At 44.3% G+C, this 19,636-nt stretch overlaps 1 protein-coding gene across 1 annotated transcript in view; it reads left to right on the top strand.

Moving 5' to 3' along the window:
* Window positions 1–15,242: 15,242 nt before the first annotated feature.
* NCF1 (neutrophil cytosolic factor 1) overlaps window positions 15,243–19,636 on the top strand; it is a 35,131-nt gene continuing 30,737 nt past the window's right edge. The window contains exon 1 of the mRNA XM_069972467.1: window positions 15,243–15,372. Coding sequence (XP_069828568.1) covers window positions 15,301–15,372 — 72 coding nt within the window. The 5' untranslated portion in view covers window positions 15,243–15,300. The remainder of the gene's footprint in view (window positions 15,373–19,636) is intronic.

The following is a 19,636-nucleotide window of genomic DNA, read 5'->3' on the forward strand; positions in this document are numbered from 1 at the left end:
CTAGTCCTCCAGGTGGGCACTTCACATCTGGAAAAGATCTCCTTCTACGTCCTGCCCCATTCTTCTTCCACCATCCTCCTGGGACTCCCTTGGCTGCAATTACATGCCCCTAAGCTGGACTGGAGAACCGGGAAGATTCTCAGTTGGGGTCAGGACTGTTCCAACCAGTGTCTGAGGTCACCTCAGCCCAAGTGCTCTATGTTGTCACCCGAGCCCGCCAAGCCTTTGTCCGGCCTACCGGCGGAATACCAAGACTTGCCTGATGCCTCCATCTGCAGGCAAGAAAGAGGGGGAGGCCAAAGGGGGGGGGGTACTGTCACGGCCGCAGCGGTGTCCCGTGTTCCGGGCCGCCGCCGTGACCTCCTCCTGCCCCATGCAGCCGCCGGGGTTCTTGTGCAGGGACCCGGCGCTGCTGCTAGTTCGGCCCCTGGGGGCGCCTCACCTCTCCTCCGCTCCTGTCTCCGTCTGTGCCAGCCGGCGCGCGCGTCCCCGCCTCCTAGGGCGCGCGCGCGCCGGCTGTCTCAGATTTAAAGGGCCAGTCCGCCCTTAATTGGTTAGTTGCACCAATCACTCCCTATAAATCCCAGCATGCCCTGTCCTTTGTGTTGGAGCCTCTACATGCTTCCCATAGCGTTTGGCCCAGCCCCCTGTTGTTCCTGATACCTATCCGCTACCTGGTCCCTAGTCCTTGTTCCTGGTTCCTGCTCCCCTGTCACTCCATTGCTCCTGTGTTCCGCCTGTCATCTGCGGTTACGTCTACAGACCTCTGCCAGCACATTCTCCTGCCTACTGCTCCTGCCACGCCTCGCCTGCCGTCGCTAGCAACCAAGCCAGGGGTAGCGACCTAGGGGTCGCCTGCCGCAGCAAGTCCATCCCGCCTTGCGGCGGGCTCTGGTGAAAACCAGCGGCCCCTTAGACTCCGCTCCCTGGTGAGGTCAGTGCTATCGCTGGTGACGGTCCAGTGGATCCACTACTCCAGGCGTTACAATTTTTAATTACTTTTTCTATTCCTTTTTAGATAACCATTATTGACTGAAAAACTTCAGGTGGTAGGTTGGTCCTTGTGATTAACACCACCTGCCAGTTTGGCCTTGTATATTAATCCTGATTTGATGTTTGTTTTGTGTCATGTCTGAATATGTTCTAACCCACTTTTCTGCTGCCGTCTCAATGTCTACGCATGTAACGCATATAGCGGTTTACACATGTAACGGTTACCTTGACAACTATAGACGCTTTGGATGATGACATTCTGACATGGAAGCTATTCCCAGCCCGGAGTGGTGACGGAGGAGGGAGCACCGCAATTGCACTTACTGCGTCATCTACAAACACCACCAACGGGGACACAGAGAAGCAGAAATTTCTGGAAAATATACTGTTTGTGCTAGTAACACTGCAAATCCTCGAAAATTTTTTGTAACTTTTGGTATGAAAAGGATTCACGGGATTCCTCCTTCCTCTAAACTAGAAATGAGCGAATTTACAGTAATAATGAAGTGAAGCGCTTTGTTTTCTCTGCAATCCGCTCATCAGTCGGCTGCCTTCTAACTCACTGCCGCTCCTCCCCAGGCAGGGGCGGAACTACCGCCGTAGCGGCTGCTACGGGGCCCCTAGCATCGGGGGGCCCGTGGTCTGGGCCCCCGGAGCTTACTGCCTACAACACCCGGTGGCCGAGCAGGCCTCCCGGGTGTTCAGTGTTCTGATTGACAGCGCGAGAAGCCATAGGCTTCCCGCCCTGTCAATCACTCTTGTGACCGCAAGCAGCATTTGCTTGCGATCACAAGAGTGTTGCCCCCGACAGATCAGCAGCTTCCAGGCGAAGTCCCGGGCAGCAACATCACTGAGGTCAGTGTGCGTCGCGGCGGCTGGGACTTCTGGTACAGGAAGTGACGCGCACCCTGTACCGGAAGTCCCAGCCGCCGCGGCGCACACTGAGCTCAGTGGTGGTGCTGCCCGGGACTTCGCCTGGAAGCTGCTGATCTGTCGGGTGCAGATGAAGAGAGAAGAAGAGGCCTGCGACCGACGGGGGATCGTGTGGTTAGGTGAGTTGTGAGTCTTTTTATTTTTATCAGAGGGGAACACTGGGGGCTGTATATATATGGGGGATGCACAGCACTAGAGGCTGTATATATGTGGGGGATGCACAGCACTAGGGGCTATATATATATATATATATATATATATATAGGGGATGCACAGCACTAGGGGCTGTATGTATATATATATATATATATATATATATATATATATATATATATGGGATGCACAGCACTAGGGGCTGTATATATATATAAATATATATATATGGGGGATGCACAGCACTAGGGGCTGTATATATATATATATATATATATATATATATATATATATGGGGGATGCACAGCACTAGGGGCTGTATATATATATATATATATATATATATATATATATATATGGGGGATGCACAGCACTAGGGGCTGTATGTATATATATATATATATATATATATATATATAGGGGATGCACAGCACTAGGGGCTGTATATATATATATGGGGATGCACAATACTGGGGGCTGTATATATATATATATATATGGGGGAGGCACAGCACTGGGGGTTGTATATATATATGGGAGAGGCACAGTACTGGGGGCTGTATATATGGGGGAGGGACAGCACTGGGGGCTATATATATGGGGGAGGCACAGCACTGGGGGCTGTATATATAAGGGAAGGAACAGCACTGGGGGCTGTATATATATTGGGGAGGCACAGCACTGGGGGCTGTATATATAGGGGAGGGACAGCACTGGGGGCTATATATATGGGGTAGGCACAGCACTGCGGGCTATATATATATGGGGGATGCACAATACTGGGGGCTGTATATATATGGGGAGGCACAGCACTGGGGGCTTTATATAAATATATATATATATATATATATATATATATATATATGGGGGATGCACAGCACTAGGGGCTGTATATATATATATATATATATATATATATATATATATATGGGGGATGCACAGCACTAGGGGCTGTATATATATATATATATATATATATATATATATGGGATGCACAGCACTAGGGGCTGTATGTGTATATATATATATAGGGGATGCACAGCACTAGCGGCTGTATATATATATATATATATATATATATATATGGGGGATGCACAATACTGGGGGCTGTATATATATATATATATGGGGGAGGCACAGCACTGGGGGTTGTATATATATATATGGGAGAGGCACAGCACTGGGGGCTGTATATACGGGGGAGGGACAGCACTGGGGGCTATATATATGGGGGAGGCACAGCACTGGGGGCTGTATATATAGGGGAGGGACAGCACTGGGGGCTATATATATGGGCTAGGCACAGCACTGCGGGCTATATATATATGGGGATGCACAATACTGGGGGCTGTATATATATGGGGAGGCACAGCACTGGGGGCTATATATATGGGGGAGGCACAGCACTGGGGGCTATATATATATGGGGGAGGCACAGCACTGGGGGCAATATATATGGGGGAGGCACATCACTGGGGGTTATATATATGGGGGAGGGACAACACTGGGGGCTATATGGGGGAGGCTCAACACTGGGGGCTATATATATATATATGGGGGAGGGACAACACTTGGGGCTATATATATGGGGGAGGGAAAACACTGGGGGCTATATATATGGGGAGGGACAACACTGGGGGCCATTTGTAGGGGGAACAACACAGCGGGCAATCTATAAGGAGGACGTCACAGAGGAGGCATCTATAAGGGTAACTACACTGTGGGATGTATATAATAGGGCATGCGCAGAGGGGGGGTATTTATTTTAGTGGACTAAACAGAGGGGTCATCTATAAGGGGACTACACAGAGGGGGCCATATACTACAGGGCAGGGAACCTTGGCTCTCCAGCTGTTTAAAAACTACAGCTTTAGCTTTGACTGTCTACACATGATGGGAGTTGTGGTTTTGCAACAGCTGGAGAGCCGAGGTTCCCTACCCCTGGTATAGGGGATGCACAGAGGTTGTCATCTACTATAAACACAGAGGGGCTCTCTACTATAGTAGATGCACACAGGGCCATCTATGTGGAAGACTGAACAAGGGACTATCTATAAGGAGCCAGGGCTACCCACTGAAAGAGGGCTTAAAGGGGGCCAAAACAGATGTGCAGTGTGTATAGAGATGAGGATGGTGCCAGAGTGAGGAGCCTAATATGTCTGTCTGGCAGATTCTGTGGATTCGTGGCTCGCAGAAGTTCTCATAATGGCCCAGGACAGATGGAGAAGAAGATGAAAAGGGAAGAACTCCGATCAGAGGAGAAGTCCCCTGTGAGTCACTAAATATATTTGCACTGTAATTTATATGTAGTACAGACCCTGTGTAGAGCTGGGTGTGTTGACGGTGTAGTGGTCGGTTGAGGGGGGGGGGCCCCAATTAAAAGTTTGCTATGGGGCCCAGCCATTTCTAGTTACGACCCTGTCCCCAGGTGCTGGGAAAAGATGGATCCAGTCCTGCGAAACTTCTTCCAGTCTCCTACACTGGATCCAGCTTTTCCCAGCACTTGGGGAGGAGCGGCACGGAGATGCAGTCAGTTAGAAGGAAGCCGGCTGAGGAGCGGATTGCAGAGATAAGCGCTTCGCTCCCTTATCATTGTAATTTCGCTCATCTCTACTTTAAAGTTTGTATTTACTATTTTCTGGATCACTCCTGTATTACATTGTCTATTTTCATAAAAAGTATTAAAGGGGTTATCCAGCGCTACAAAAACACTTTTTCCCCTCTCTTGTCTCCAGATTGGGTGGGGTTTGGAACTCAGTTCCATTGAAGTAAATTGCAAACCACACCTAAAATGGAGACAAGAGAGGGGGAAAAGTGGGCATGTTTTTGTAGCTCTGGATAACCCCTTTAATATCACAGAGTCTCACATTACACTATTTTGTAGCGCATCAATCTTACATAGTTACATAGTTAATACAGTTGAAAAAAGACACATGTCCATCAAGTTCAACCAAGGAGGGGATGGATACAGGGAAGGGGGAGGGGTGATAGGTTCTATACATATGCATCTATATTATTTTGGTCTAAGAACTTGTCTAGCCCTGTTTTGAAGCCCTCTACTGTTGTTGCTGTGACCAGATCCTGTGGTAGACTGTTCCACAGATTCACAGTTCTCATGGTAAAGAAGACTTGTCGCCTCTGGAGATTGAACCTTTTTTCCTCCAGGCGGAGGCAGTGCCCTCTTGTCCTTTGAGGGGGTTTTACCTGGAACATATTTTCCCCATATCTCTTGTAGGGGCCATTTATATATTTAAATACGTTAATCATATCTCCCCTTAAACGTCTCTTCTCCAGACTAAACAAATGTAATTCTTTTAATCTCTCCTCATAACTAAGATGCTCTATTCCCCTTATTAGTTTAGTTGCCCGTCTTTGTACCCTCTCCAGCTCTAGAACATCCTTTTTATGAATCGGGTTCCAAAACTGGACAGCATACTCCAGATGAGGCCGCACCAAAGCTTTATAACGCGGTAATATTATATCCCTGTCCCGTGAGTCCATGCCTGTTTTAATGCATGACAATATCCTGCTGGCCTTAGAAGCAGCTGACTGACATTGTGTGCTATTCTGTAGTCTATTATCTACAAGTACACCCAGATCCTTCTCCATCAGTGACTCTCCCAGAGTAACTCCCCCCAGGACATATGATGCATGCGGGTTATTAGTACCCAGGTGCATAACTTTACATTTATCCACATTGAACCTCATTTGCCAAGTGGACGCCCAAACACTCAGTGTGTCTAAGTCATCCTGTAACATCTGCACATCCTCCATAGACTGTACTGTACTACAAAGCTTGGTGTCATCTGCAAAGATAGAAACATTGCTGTTAATTCCATTCTCAATATCATTAATAAACAAGTTAAACAGAAGAGGGCCCAGTACTGACCCTTGGGGTACACCACTTATTACTGGGGACCATTCGGAGTAGGAATCATTGATCACCACTCTCTGGGTACGATTATTAAGCCAGTTTTAAATCCAGTTACACATTAAATTTTCCAAACCGATAGACTTTAACTTACCCATCAGACGTCTTGTTTCATCATTTCCCATAACTTTCCTACAACTGGAAGTAGCCAGAATATAGTTACATAGTTGGTAAGTTTGAGAAAAGACAAAGGTCTGCCAAATCCAACCTATATCCCTTCTGTGTGTGATCCAGTGGAAGTGGCAATATCAACATCTCCAACATCAGAATAAATTGCTCAAACACCGTCACATCCCAGAAATCTAGTACCTATAACATTAATATTATATTTATTATGAAAGGCATCCAGGCCCCTCTTAAACTTTAAAGAGAATTGTGACACCCACCTCCACCCCCTGGCGGACAGAGGCGGGTGCGCACGTCTCCACCCATGTCATAGACTCCATTCTTTGCACAGGTGGACTCCTTCCTCCGTCCAAAGAATGATCAAGTTCATTCTTTGGACAGAGGAAGGAATCCGCCCATGCATAGAATGGAGTCTATGACACTGGCGGATTACACAACAGAGTTTCCGTCTGTTTTAAGCCATGTGCACATATCCTTACTGAGCTGATGGCACCACTGGATAGATATCAATGAAAGCGTTCAGAACATACTTTTGTTCTCTGAGTCTATGGGGAAGATTTATCAAACATGGTGTAAAGTGAAACTGGCTCAGTTGCCCCCTAGCAACCAATCAGATTCCACCTTTTATTTTCCAAAGAGTCTGTGAGGAATGAAAGGTGAAATCTGATCGGTTGCTAGGAGCAACTGAGCCAGTTTCACTTTACACCATGTTTGATAAATCTCCCCCTATGTTTTTATTTTCATTAAAAAAACACCTTTATTTGGGCTGTGAATTGTGTCAAAGAGGTGGAGCCTATCATTCCCTGAGCCCTAGCACTGCTCCGCCTCACCATGCTGTATGTCGCCCCCTGCATAATCAGCCACGTACACTCTGCATACAGCACAGTGAGATGTTGCAGTGCTAGGGCCCAGGGAATAATAGGCTCCACCTCTTTGACACCATTCAAAGCCCAAATAAAGGTATTTTTTTTAATGAAAATAAAAACGTAGACTCAGGGAACAAAGGTATGTTCTAAATAATTTCATTGATATCTACCCGGTAGTGTCCGTTTATATGATTGTCGTTCGTGCAACAAATCTTCCATGGCAAGAAGCAATGTAGGAGTTACTTTACTGTGTACGTGAAGTCTGACAGTTTTGCGGCTACGTGCTGCCTTCACCTCTAAGCTCTTCTAGTAATTTATTACTTAGGATTACAATATATGAGTTGAGTAAAGATCATGAAGAAAGAGCCATGAGTCAATGATGGGCTGAATGACATGTACTTCTTGTTTCTCCAACATGTAAAGAGGAAGTGTTAGCAAACAAATTGGTTCATAACAGACAAAAATATGCCCTTGTGTCTCATACTCAGTCTATAGCTTGTATAATGGGTGTCTGCTTTTTAATATAAGGATCTTATATAGTTGTATAGTAATCAGGAAAAAAAACGTAATTACCTATAAAAGTTCCATCTATTTTGCAAATTTGCCTGTTACAATAGAATTAATACATGATCTATTTTGCTATCTTTGTACCATTCATTTAAAGTGACCCTGTACCCACAATCTTCCCCCCACAAACTGCTTGTACCTTCGGATAGCTGCTTTTAATCCAAGATCTGTCCTGGGGTCCGCTCGGCAGGTGATGCAGTTATTGTCCTAAAAAACAACTTTTAAACTTGCAGCCCTGTGTCAAATTAGCAAGACTTAGATTGTGTATGCATTAGGCTTGCACAACCTCTCTGTCCCTCCTCCCCACCCTCTTTATCATTAGGAATGCCCCCAGGCAGATTGTCTCCTATTCATTACCTGTCTGAACACTGCACAGGTGCTGGATCGTTAAGGCACCTGTGCAGTTTTCAGACAAGTGATCAATAGAAAAAAACTTGCCCAGGAGCATTTCTAATGGTGAAGAGGGCGAGCAGGAGGGACAGAGAGGTGGTGCAAGCCTGGGCACAGACACTCTAGGTCACGCCAATTTGACACAGGGCTGCAAGTTTTATGGTGCATTCACACCTACAGGATCTGCAGCTGATTTTCTGCAGCAGATTTCATTTAAATAACTGAACACAGCATCAAATCTGCTGCAGATCTGCTGCAGATCCTGTAGGTGTGAAGGCACCCTTAGGGTACAAACCCACACACCGTATACACAGCAGATACGCAGCAAAAACGCAGCAGATTTGAAGCAGATTTGGTGGTGCAGATTTGATGCTGTGTCCAGTTATTTAGATCTAATCTGCTGCGTGTTTGTTGCGTATTTGCTGCGTATCGCAGCAGTAAATAAGCTGCGTATACGGTGTGTGGGTTTGTACCCTTAAAGTATTTTTTTAGGACAATAACTGCATCACCTGCCTAACGGACCCCAGGACAGATCTTGGATTAAAAGCAGCTATCTGAAGGTACAAGAGGTTTGGGGGGGACAGATTGTGGGTACAGAGTCGCTTTAAAGAACTGTTTTCTGGGGTTCCCTCGCGATATGTAGTTAATATGAAAAACACATCCTGTGAAGAAGGAAGGTGTCAGTCTTTGTATTATTGAAACACAGTGGTGCACAGTTAAAGCTAAAATCCAGTGGGGAAAAAAGTTTTCAAATCCACTGGTAACGGTAATTTATTTAAAAATCTGTTTGAAAGATGTTTGAAAGTTATACAGATTTGTAATTTATTTCTATTTAAAAACCTTCCAGTATTTATCAGCTGCTGTATGTCCCCTAGGAAGTGAGGAAGTGATGTTTTCTTTCCAGTCTGACACGGTGCTCTCTACCAAACTGTCTAGTGCAATAGCAAATTCCTATTGAAAACCCCTCCTGCTCTGGACAGTTCCTGTCACGGACAGAGGTGGTGGTCAGGGAGCAGTGTGTCAGACTGGAAATAATACACCACTTTTTGCAGGGCATCCTACAGCTGATAAGTACTGGAAGACTTGAGATTTTTAAATAGAAGTAAATTACAAATCTGTATAACTTTCAAACACCAGTTGATGTGAAAACATTTTTCCCCCCGCTGGATTACTCCTTGAATAGACTAGTAAATATTTTTTTGAAACAACTCTAATATAAACCTGTGATAGCGAATTTTCGGCTCTCCAGTTGTTGCAAAATAACAATTCCCATCACACCTGGACATGCCAAAGACAAAGCTTTAGCTGTCCAGGCATGATGGGAATTGTAGTTTTGCAACAGCTGGAGTGCCAAAAGTTTCCCATTCCTGATTTGAACTATATAAGCAAGAAAACAGACACTTGCATAAAAAAGTGTACAATCCTTGGTAATCAAAGGAAATAGTAAAGGAGCAGACTGAATGAGCACTGGCAGTGGTGTATGAACAGAAAAAAATCCAGCAGATGCATGTAAAGAAGAAACAACTGTGGCACTCACCAGCTCCTATACCTCCTGTACAACACAATCTTTATTGTTCCATTAAAATATGGCAGCAGGTTAGAAGATGTAGTTCCCAGGCAGATGGGGCAACAACTGTTTTACGGAATCTGCCACTTAATGGATCAATAAAGATAACGTTTTGCATAGGAAAATTTGTGTAGCATGTGAATGACGGAATTTGTAAAATCTGATAGCTCCTTGCACCTGGGGCGCTGCGATGAATGTATCTCTTACTTTCATCCTTGCCGCTGTTTCCGTGCTCTTTGTTGTGAAATCTCCTGCCCGGTAAGTCAGTTAGGAGCACTAGGGGTGGGGCTACCGCCCACCCCCTGCCACCCCACTCCATTTATAATAGTTACAAGGGGCAGGCTGTCCGGGGGCGGACTGGCACGCAGGGGTGGTAGCCCCGCCCCCAGAGCTCCTAAGTTAGAATTGCTGATTAGAGTTAATGAATAGATTGAATTTTTTTGTGATATCTCTATTTTTGGGGGTTCCCCAGGGTATTCTAGTGCTACCAATGTCTTCTTTTGAAACTTGTGTGTGTAAACTACACTGAAGCATGGGCAGAAGTGTTCAGTTCCAAGCACTTATATTTATCTACACATTATTATATGAGAGTTATAAGCAAAATATCGGCAATTGTTGACCGGCTTACTCATGGTTACTGTGATGAGGATTATTGCTATGTTCAAACTACATAAGCTCTGCAGAAACACTGCCGTTGTTACAACGGCCATGATTTCTGCGGTACTTACGTAGTGCTGCAGGCTGAGGGAATCCATACTGGAGTGTATACTCATAGGGGGAGATTTATGGGTGTAAAATGTAGACTGGTGCAAACTGACCGCAGCAACCAATCACAGCTCAGCCTCCAGCTCTGGTGAAAGGAAAGAGGAGCTGTAATTGGTTGCTGTGGGCAGTTTGCACCAGTCTAAATTTTAGACCCTTTGATAAATGTCTCCTATAGTATACACTCCGACCGGGATCCCTAGCAGCGCCATAGAAAACTGACATGTCAGTTTTCTTCGGCCGCTATTCAATGAATAGCTGCCACAGACAACCCTGTCAGTTCACTCAATGAAGCGAGCAGCTACGGCCGCACGCTCTATTGTGTGCTGTGGGGAGTTCTGATGCGGGCGCGCACAGATGCCCCCGCATCCGAACTCAGCGGCACTAAAGATCGTCTGCAGTACCGACCGGGATGATCTTTTCTGAGACCAGCCGTTCCGTGACCTGGCCGGGTCAAGGAACAGGCGGTCTCATACTACGTGTGACCATAGCCTAGTACTAATGACCATAGCCTAGCACTAAAGTACTAATGTTCAGCTATTGACAACATTGGAAATTCATGAAGGCAGCAAATTATGAGAACTTCCTTAAATAGTTATTCTTAGACAGTGTAACTTTCCAGGATTACATAATATAGCCAATAAAATATACAACTGGAAATCACCCAGCCAAAGGACAGTTTCTGCTAAACTTATGTTATCCAACATTGGTATAAAGGTCCATTTCCAGTTGTATGTTTTCTAATATTGATGCCATTGATAGCGCCTGTATTAGTAACCCGGATATTACTGTTGATAGAATGGAGAACAATATGATAATCTGACAAGACTAGTATTATAGTATAAAAATAATTGCCTTGCTATTACCATGTTTTCTGTATATTAAAATCTTAATCTTTTTTGTTTGTACATTTTTAGGCTCCCACATGCCTCTTTTTAGTTGAAAAAACAGCTTTTAAAAAATAAAAATAATGATCATTAGTAAATCCTATTAGTAAATTAGTAAATGCATTTTTTTCATGTAAGAAACATGTGGCGTTACAATGGCATAATGTGATGTCACAAACGTGGTGGTGTAGCTATATAGAAGGGCAAGTTTCAAATAATTGAAGCTTTTAGGACCATCATTTAAAGAATCACTCGTATTTTTTTTTATTTTAGCAGAAATCAATAGTACAGGTGATTTAAAGAAACTTTGTGATTGGGTTTATTAGGCTAATATGCCATTATCTGCATTCAAAAAGACTTTCCCCACCCCACCCCTTCTCTCTCCTTCACTGCTCATTATCAGGAAATTTCGACTCTTTTACATCAGTCAAGTCCTGTGTAACCTATAGAGAGGGGAGGGGGGAGGAGGGAGATTAGTCGCCAGCAGAGAGCAGAGAACAAAGGATTACACAGTGGGACCTTTGTGAAAGCCATATTCAGAGGTCAGAGAGGTCAGTGCTGACTTTCAAGGAGATTGTCCGGTGATGTAGCTGTAAATTAACTCTTTGTTGTTGCATTTTTCAACTAATAAACCCAATTACAAAGTTTCTTAAAATCGCCTGTACTATTGATTTCTGCAAAAAAAATTCAAACGACAGTGACTCTTTAAGAATGAAACAATATATTTTGTATTGTATGTAAGTAGCTTCTAATAAATTGTTATCTTTGTACCTAAAATAACAGTTCAGAAATACTTAGTGGACCCACCCTTCTCAGTACTGTTTATTTAGCAACTTTCTCCATATCCTGACAACTAACTAGCATGTCATGTGTCCTCAGGTTTTTAAAAATAGTAAAAGTGACTGGTGAGAAAACCCCTTTCTTCTACAAAATCTACACTGGAGACATATTAAAATGAAACCTTCTTGTACTAACTCCTCAAATAACATTTGCTTGTGCTGGCTAATTAATTAGTTAATTAATGTATGAATTTATTTATTTAGGCTACAAATCCACTTGGCGGGTCTGCAGCGAGTTCCCTTGCTGCGTATTTGCAGAGAGACTCGCTGCAGATCCCGGCCCTATACTTTTAATGGCAGACAAACACGCAGCAGGGATGTACATCCCTGCTGCGAGTTTGTCTGCAGCCCACCCCATTAACCCCCGGCTGCCGGAGCTGATACTTCACCTGATCCCGGCTCCGGCGGTTCCCGATGTCTTCAGCAAGCCGGAGCGGGGACCAGGTGAAGTATATGCTCCAGCCAGCTGCCCGAAGCCCCGGCCGCCCGATCGCCCCCCCGCAGCACCGATCGCACGCCCCCCCCCCCCCCGCAGCACCGATCGCACGCCCCCCCGCAGCACCGATCGCACGCCCCCCACCGCAGCACCGATCGCACGCCCCCCCCCCCGCAGCACCGATCCCACGCCCCCCCGCAGCACCGATCGCACCCCCCCCCCCCGCAGCACCGATCGCACGCCCCCCCAATCGCCCCCCCCCCAGCACCGATCGCTCGCACGCCCCCCTGCAGCCCCGGCTGCCCCCCCCCCGATGGGGGCTGCAGGGGGGCGATCGGTGCTGCCGGGGGGCGATCGAGCGGCCGGGGCTGCAGGGGGGCGATCGGTGCTGCCTGGGGGCGATCGAGCGGCCGGGGCTGCAGGGGGGCGATTGGGGGGGGCATGCAAGCGATCGGTGCTGCGGGGGGGGGGGGGGGGGCGTGCGATCGGTGCTGCGGGGGGGGCGATCGGGCGGCCGGGGCTGCGGGCGGGTGGCTGGAGCATATACTTCACCTGGTCCCTGCTCCGGCTTGCTGAAGACATCGGGAACCGCCGGAGCCGGGATCAGGTGAAGTGTCAGCTCTGGCGGCCGGGGGGTTAATGGGGTGGGCTGCAGACAGACTGTGTTTGTCTGCCATTAAAAGTATAGGCCCGGGATCTGCAGCGAGTCTCGCTACAAATACGCAGCAAGGGGACTCGCTGCAGACCCGCCAAGTGGGTTTGTAGCCTTATTATTTCTGTGATACTTAATACAAGATAAATCAACCAAATATACTATGCTCTGCACTACATGTATGTGTCCTAAATGCAGTATGAACAAAGCATAAGAGATATAATTTTAAAGAATCTTGTCGAGTTGATCATGCAGCCGGATCTTGATAGAACACACTATGCCCCTTAATATGATTTAATACACTGGGCCTTTAAAGGGGTAGTTCAGCAAAAAAAAAATAAAAAAAAAATATATATATATATATATATATATATATATATATTTCTGATCAACTGGTGCCAGAAAGTGATAGAGATTTGTCATTTAATTCTATTAAAAAAATCTCATCTACCACTATTTATCAGCTGCTGTATTGTTACTGCTCTGGACAGTTCCCATCAGAACATGCAGCAGCAGATAAGTACTGGAAGAATTTTTTTTTTTTTTTAAAAATTACAAATTTCTGGCACCAGTTAATTTAAAAGAAAATTGATGGACTACCCTTTAATACATTGTTTTCCCATTCCTTAAAGCGAATGTCCTATTTCAATCAGTAAATAAATATTTTTGTAGGATGGGCGCCGCTGCGCAGATTCTAAGGGAGTCTTTTTTATATGCAAATTAGGTCACTTGGTATACTGGAGGCATGCCCAGCGCCCCCAATAAACCCATATCTTCTCCCCTAGCTGACGCGCTGCCTTCTTAATTAAGCCCGGCCCCAACCTGGCTCTGCCTTTGTGTGTCACTCAGGGGAGGAGATATGAGTGCACTGGTGCATACTGAGCTAACCAGGCAGCAGTTTTAAAAACAGATGGCACCATCAGAATCTGCATGGCAGCCTCCATCACGTCATCTAAAAATTTTTTTTTTTTAACTGATTGAAGTGATTTTAATAAGGCCACTTTAATAAGGTATAAGGCACTGTGTCCCTTTTATTGAGCTATAATGCACAGTGCCCACTCAATACATTGTGCCCTGCCTTGAGGTTTAATGCACTATCCCCCCCCTTAACTAGATATAATGCTATAATGCATTGTGCCCCCCGAGCAGCATTTCATACTCATCTGTTCCGCTCTTGTGCTGTCCTCTGAAGATGCTGCTCTGGCATCTGATTGTCAAGGCTGGCTCCTAGGAAGGATGCAGGTGATGGGTAATCATGCCACCTTCATCATACACAGGGAGTGCACAGCAGAAGTGTTGGGGGAGCCCTTACACCACTGACTCCCCAGAGTGCTGATAGAGGTGCTGAGGCTAGCACCCCACCACAGCCGTGCACCTGGCACTACAATTAGGCATACCACAGTGAATGGGAAAGGCTGAACAGGTGACCAGTTCTTTGGGTTGTTTTGTGTTAGGGATGTAGAGCCAGCTGTGAAGGTGGATTACTCATGGTGCTTGGCGTAAGCTATTGCTGAGGGAGAAGGAAACTGAGCTTATGGTGAGTCTGTTAAAGGGGTTGGTCAGTGCTGCAAAAACATGGCCACTTTTGCACCACTCTTGTCTCCAGTTTGGGTTGGGTTTTGAAACTCCATTGAAGTAAAAGGACCTTATTGAAGAACAACGACTGAGATGGAGACAAGAGTGGTGCAAAAGGAGCCATGTTTTTGTAGCACTGGATAACCCCTTTAAAAGATCAGGAAGATGTCAGTCTGAAGGTCCCCAAAGCTAGGAAACTAGGCTCAAACCTAGAAGGAATGGTTAAATAAGTGCTGGTGGCTCACAGGTGTGGAGGTAGGTATCCCAATGGGTGTACCTGGAGGGTAAGTGTGGAGTTGTTGTAGGGGAAGATTGTGTGGGAGTAGTTAGAGGATAGACCCAATTCAGAACATGGCCTTCACTCTATTAAGTTAGCCTGAATTTGGGTTCCTTTCATCCCTTTTCCAGTAATGAGAATTTTAATACCAAGAAGTTACTTTGTTAAGGAATAATGCAACCTAATGCTAACCAATCAGAGCTGGTCCTGTATGTGTGCTTTCTCCGCCTTCCTGTATATAGAGGAACTGTTGCAGCTCTCTTTGTCTTACACTTTAGTGAACTCAAGAGTGACTTTCACAGCAGCGAAGGAACCTGACACTCAGCATAACTGAACGGATTGTACAATGACAGAGCCTTATATCAGGCATGTGCAGCTTCTGGGCTTCGAGAAAAGATTCTCCCCTAGCCAGCATTATGTAAGTAAAGATGCTTTTAGCACTAACTTTACAACCTGACCCAACTTGGCATATATATATATATATATATATATATATATATATATATATATATATATATATATATACAGTATATATATATAATTTATATATGTATACACACACACACACACATATATATATATATATACTACAATAACGAATAGTAGATTTATGTGCTCAATTATTGTATATAAAATAAAAAACTGGTTCCTTGCTTTCTAATTCACATATTGTGATAAAATCATATTATTATTATCATAAATGCCCCTAGCCACTAGGTTAAGGGAATACCACATATTCCTGAAACAGAGAAGCAAGGCGAATAATAGTATGCTAGTAGCTGAATTATTATTGAGCTTTAGGTTATCTTCCAGGAAAGAGTATATGTTCTATAACTGTCTATGTAGGAATATACCACATACAGGGTTTGATACCGTACATGAACCCTATGTATTTTCTAAACCAGACAACCATAAATCTCACCTAGTAGTTTACAGCCATGACAACCCTAATGTTTACAGCACAATGTGATTTAAAAAAAGTAAAATATTTAGGATTTCTGATTAAAAAGATGACCCTAGCAGATTTATCAACAAAAAGACATAATAGTAAGAAGGCAAAGATTTATAATATAAGAAACAGTAACAATATAAAAATCTAAGCGATTAACCTGTACAGGCACCATGACATTAGGGTCCTAGTAAGGCGGTACTGAGAGGGCTAAGGATGTGTGTCCTCTGTATACCGAGCAGTTCCCCGCCGCTAGCATTAGCCAAGGACCGCGGTCAATAGCCGGCACAGAGCATCTACATTGACGGCAGGGGCTGGCTGGCAGATTTTAGCCTGGGGGGCAAGCACACGGCACTGGCCCTTGACTGGCAGGCTAGCGGCCCATCCACCACCCTGGCCCTTACCTGGTATTACCCTCCCCAAATAAGTGCGGGAAAGGAAGATTACACATGCGCCACAGAATTATAGTATTGTGGCCAGTGTTCCCAGCCACGAAAAGCCCTTGTGATATACATCTATTGGATTAAAGGGAACCTAGCTCCAGGTGCACAGCATAGAACCTTAGGGTGCCTTTAAACAGAGAGATTTATCTGACCGATGTTTGAAGCCAAAGCCAGGAACAGACTATAAGCAGAGAACAGGTAATAAAGGAAAAACTGAGATTTCTCCTCTTTTCAACTCCATTCCTGGCTTTGGCTTCAAAAATCTGTCAGCTAAATCTGTCTGTGTGAATGCACCCGTAAGGTACCATGCTGTGTACCCGGTGACCCTGTTATCAGTGCTGTAATGCCCTTTTGGTTCTCTTATCATGTTAAAACCATCAGCCCTGAATCTCTGCAGCACCAGCTGTTATCAGAGGATGTACTACAACTCCCAGCATATCCTGAGGGCTGCAGACTGTAAGTAAATGCTGGGAGTTGTAGTGTTTGCAGCTGTTGTACTTGGAGGATTCCTGGTGTATTGTATACTGGAGGCTTTGTGAGAGATCAGTATACAGAGTTCTGTGGGGGATCAGTATGTGGATGTGACCCCAGAACAGAACTAATAGGGGATAGAAGAAATATACCGTTACTGACCAAATCCAATACACCAGTATATAAGAAACATATATTGTCACTGTGACCACAACCATTACCACCCCATACTAATACCACCACACCATAACTGAGATCCAGTATAACAAGACCAATAATACCAGTATAAAAGAAACAAATATCACAACCCCTTCACCACCACCGCCATTACTAACTAACATCCACTGTACAAATACCAGGATCATCCCCATAGAAGGTTCTCATTATTAAAATGTGTCTGCTGGTTGTGATCTCATGTGTAATCAAAGATACATAATGAACTGCTAGATAGCTATTTCCTACTGGATATCTATCTATCTATCTATCTCTCTCTCTCTTATCTATCTCCTATCTATCTCCTATCTATCTATCTCCTATCTATCTATCTCCTATCTATCTATCTCCTATCTATCTATCTCCTATCTATCTATCTCCTATCTATCTATCTATCTATCTCCTATCTATCTATCTCCTATCTATCTATCTCCTATCTATCTATCTATCTATCTATCTATCTATCTATCTATCTCCTATCTATCTATCTATCTATCTATCTATCTATCTCCTATCTATCTATCTATCTATCTATCTATCTATCTATCTATCTATCTATCTCCTATCTATCTATCTATCTATCTCCTATCTATCTATCTCCTATCTATCTATCTATCTATCTATCTATCTATCTATCTATCTCCTATCTATCTATCTATCTCCTATCTATCTATCTATCTATCTATCTATCTATCTATCTATCTATCTATATAAATAGACAATCCACAGCACTCCACAGGTTAACGATGTAAAAAAAGGTGATTTATTCACAAATCATGGTGCAGCACATCATAAGGCACAAGTGCCTTATGATGTGCTGCACCATGATTTGTGAATAAATCACCTTTTTTTACATCGTTAACCTGTGGAGTGCTGTGGATTGTCTATTTATATCTACATTCGGTCACTGGTCGAGACCTGGATCCGCTGGCACCACTTTTATATACATTGAAGCAGTGCTGCTTTTTTTCTTTTTCATATCTATCTATCTATCTATCTAATATCAATAGAGAAGTGGACACGGCACTCGAGAAAAATGATGTGGTCGGTGCCAGCAGTATATACCCTTGAGGACCGTGGGTATAAATGCATATAGTAAAAGAAAATCACTGCGGCACTCCGGAACAGCTCGTGTTCAAATCGTAAGGTTTATTTCTCCCACAAAGTGCATAAGCGACGTTTCAGCTCAATCCTTATGAGCTTTTCTCAAGCTGTGCAATATACATGTGTAACAACAAGCTTTAAATAGGTACAAAGTGGTTACTCCCATAAATCACGTGATCAATCAAAAAGCAGTGAAAAAAAGTGAAAGATGTAGATCGCATCTACAAAAGTACAGATATGTAAAACATAATGTGAAATGAGACATGATATACATGTCATAAGGTATGCATATTAGAAATGTGCTATAGTGTCCAAAAAATTGATAAAAGTCCTTCAGACATTCACAATTGAAGACAGGTGGGATGATCGCTCACCAGATCGCGTCAATGGGCCACATACGAGTCATACGGAGCACCTCGTGGAATCAGTTTGTAAACAAGATCACAGCGCATGCGCCAATTGGAGCCGACCAAAATAGATGACGTGGCACGGTCGGATAGGCGCAGAGGCATCGAGTATAACGTGACGTGTGGCGTGACAAAACCATGTGGTAATCAGCAGGGCAGCTAAGCTGCCATATACACATGTATATTGCACAGCTTGAGAAAAGCTCATAAGGATTGAGCTGAAACGTCGCTTATGCACTTTGTGGGAGAAATAAACCTTACGATTTGAACACGAGCTGTTCCGGAGTGCCGCAATGATTTTCTTTTACTATATCTATCTATCTATCTATCTATCTATCTTCTATCTATCTATCTATCTATCTATCTATCTATCTATCTATCTATCTCCTATCTATCTATCTCCTATCTATCTCCTATCTATCTATCTCCTATCTATCTATCTATCTATCTATCTATCTATCTATCTATCTATCTATCGCCTATCTATCTCCTATCTATCTCCTATCTATCTCCTATCTATCTCCTATCTATCTCCTATCTATCTCCTATCTATCTCCTATCTATCTCCGGTATAAGAACACTGACAATAGAACACAGTTGTCAAACTCCGTCCCTCCAGTTGTTACAACACTACAAATCCCATCATGACTGGACAGATAAACCATGACGGGAATTGTAGTTTTGCAACATCTGGAGGGACATAGTTTGACACCCCTGATAAGTTATAAGACCTTATAAGTTATTATAGTGCAGTTACATTCAGTGACTCACAGTAGGCGTCTTCTCTGCATGAAGAGACGTCCACTTTTCCTTTTCTTCTCCATCCGGCTCCGGCCATCATGAAGGCTTCTCTGGCCATGACTCCTCTCCACGGGATCTGTCAGACAGACATTTTAGGCTTCTTGCTCCAGCAACATCCTCATCAATACATCCCTCCATATAGAATAGCCCCCCGCTGCACATCTCTCCATATAGAATAGCCCCCCCCCCCCCCGCTGCACATCTCTCCATAAAGAAAAGCCCACCTGTGCATCCCCCATATAGGATAGCCCCCCCCTGTGCATCCCCCCATTTAGAATAGCCCCCCCTGTGCAT

The sequence above is a fragment of the Dendropsophus ebraccatus genome, chromosome 5 (assembly GCF_027789765.1).
Source record: "Dendropsophus ebraccatus isolate aDenEbr1 chromosome 5, aDenEbr1.pat, whole genome shotgun sequence".
NCBI classification, from domain to species: Eukaryota; Metazoa; Chordata; class Amphibia; order Anura; family Hylidae; genus Dendropsophus; species Dendropsophus ebraccatus.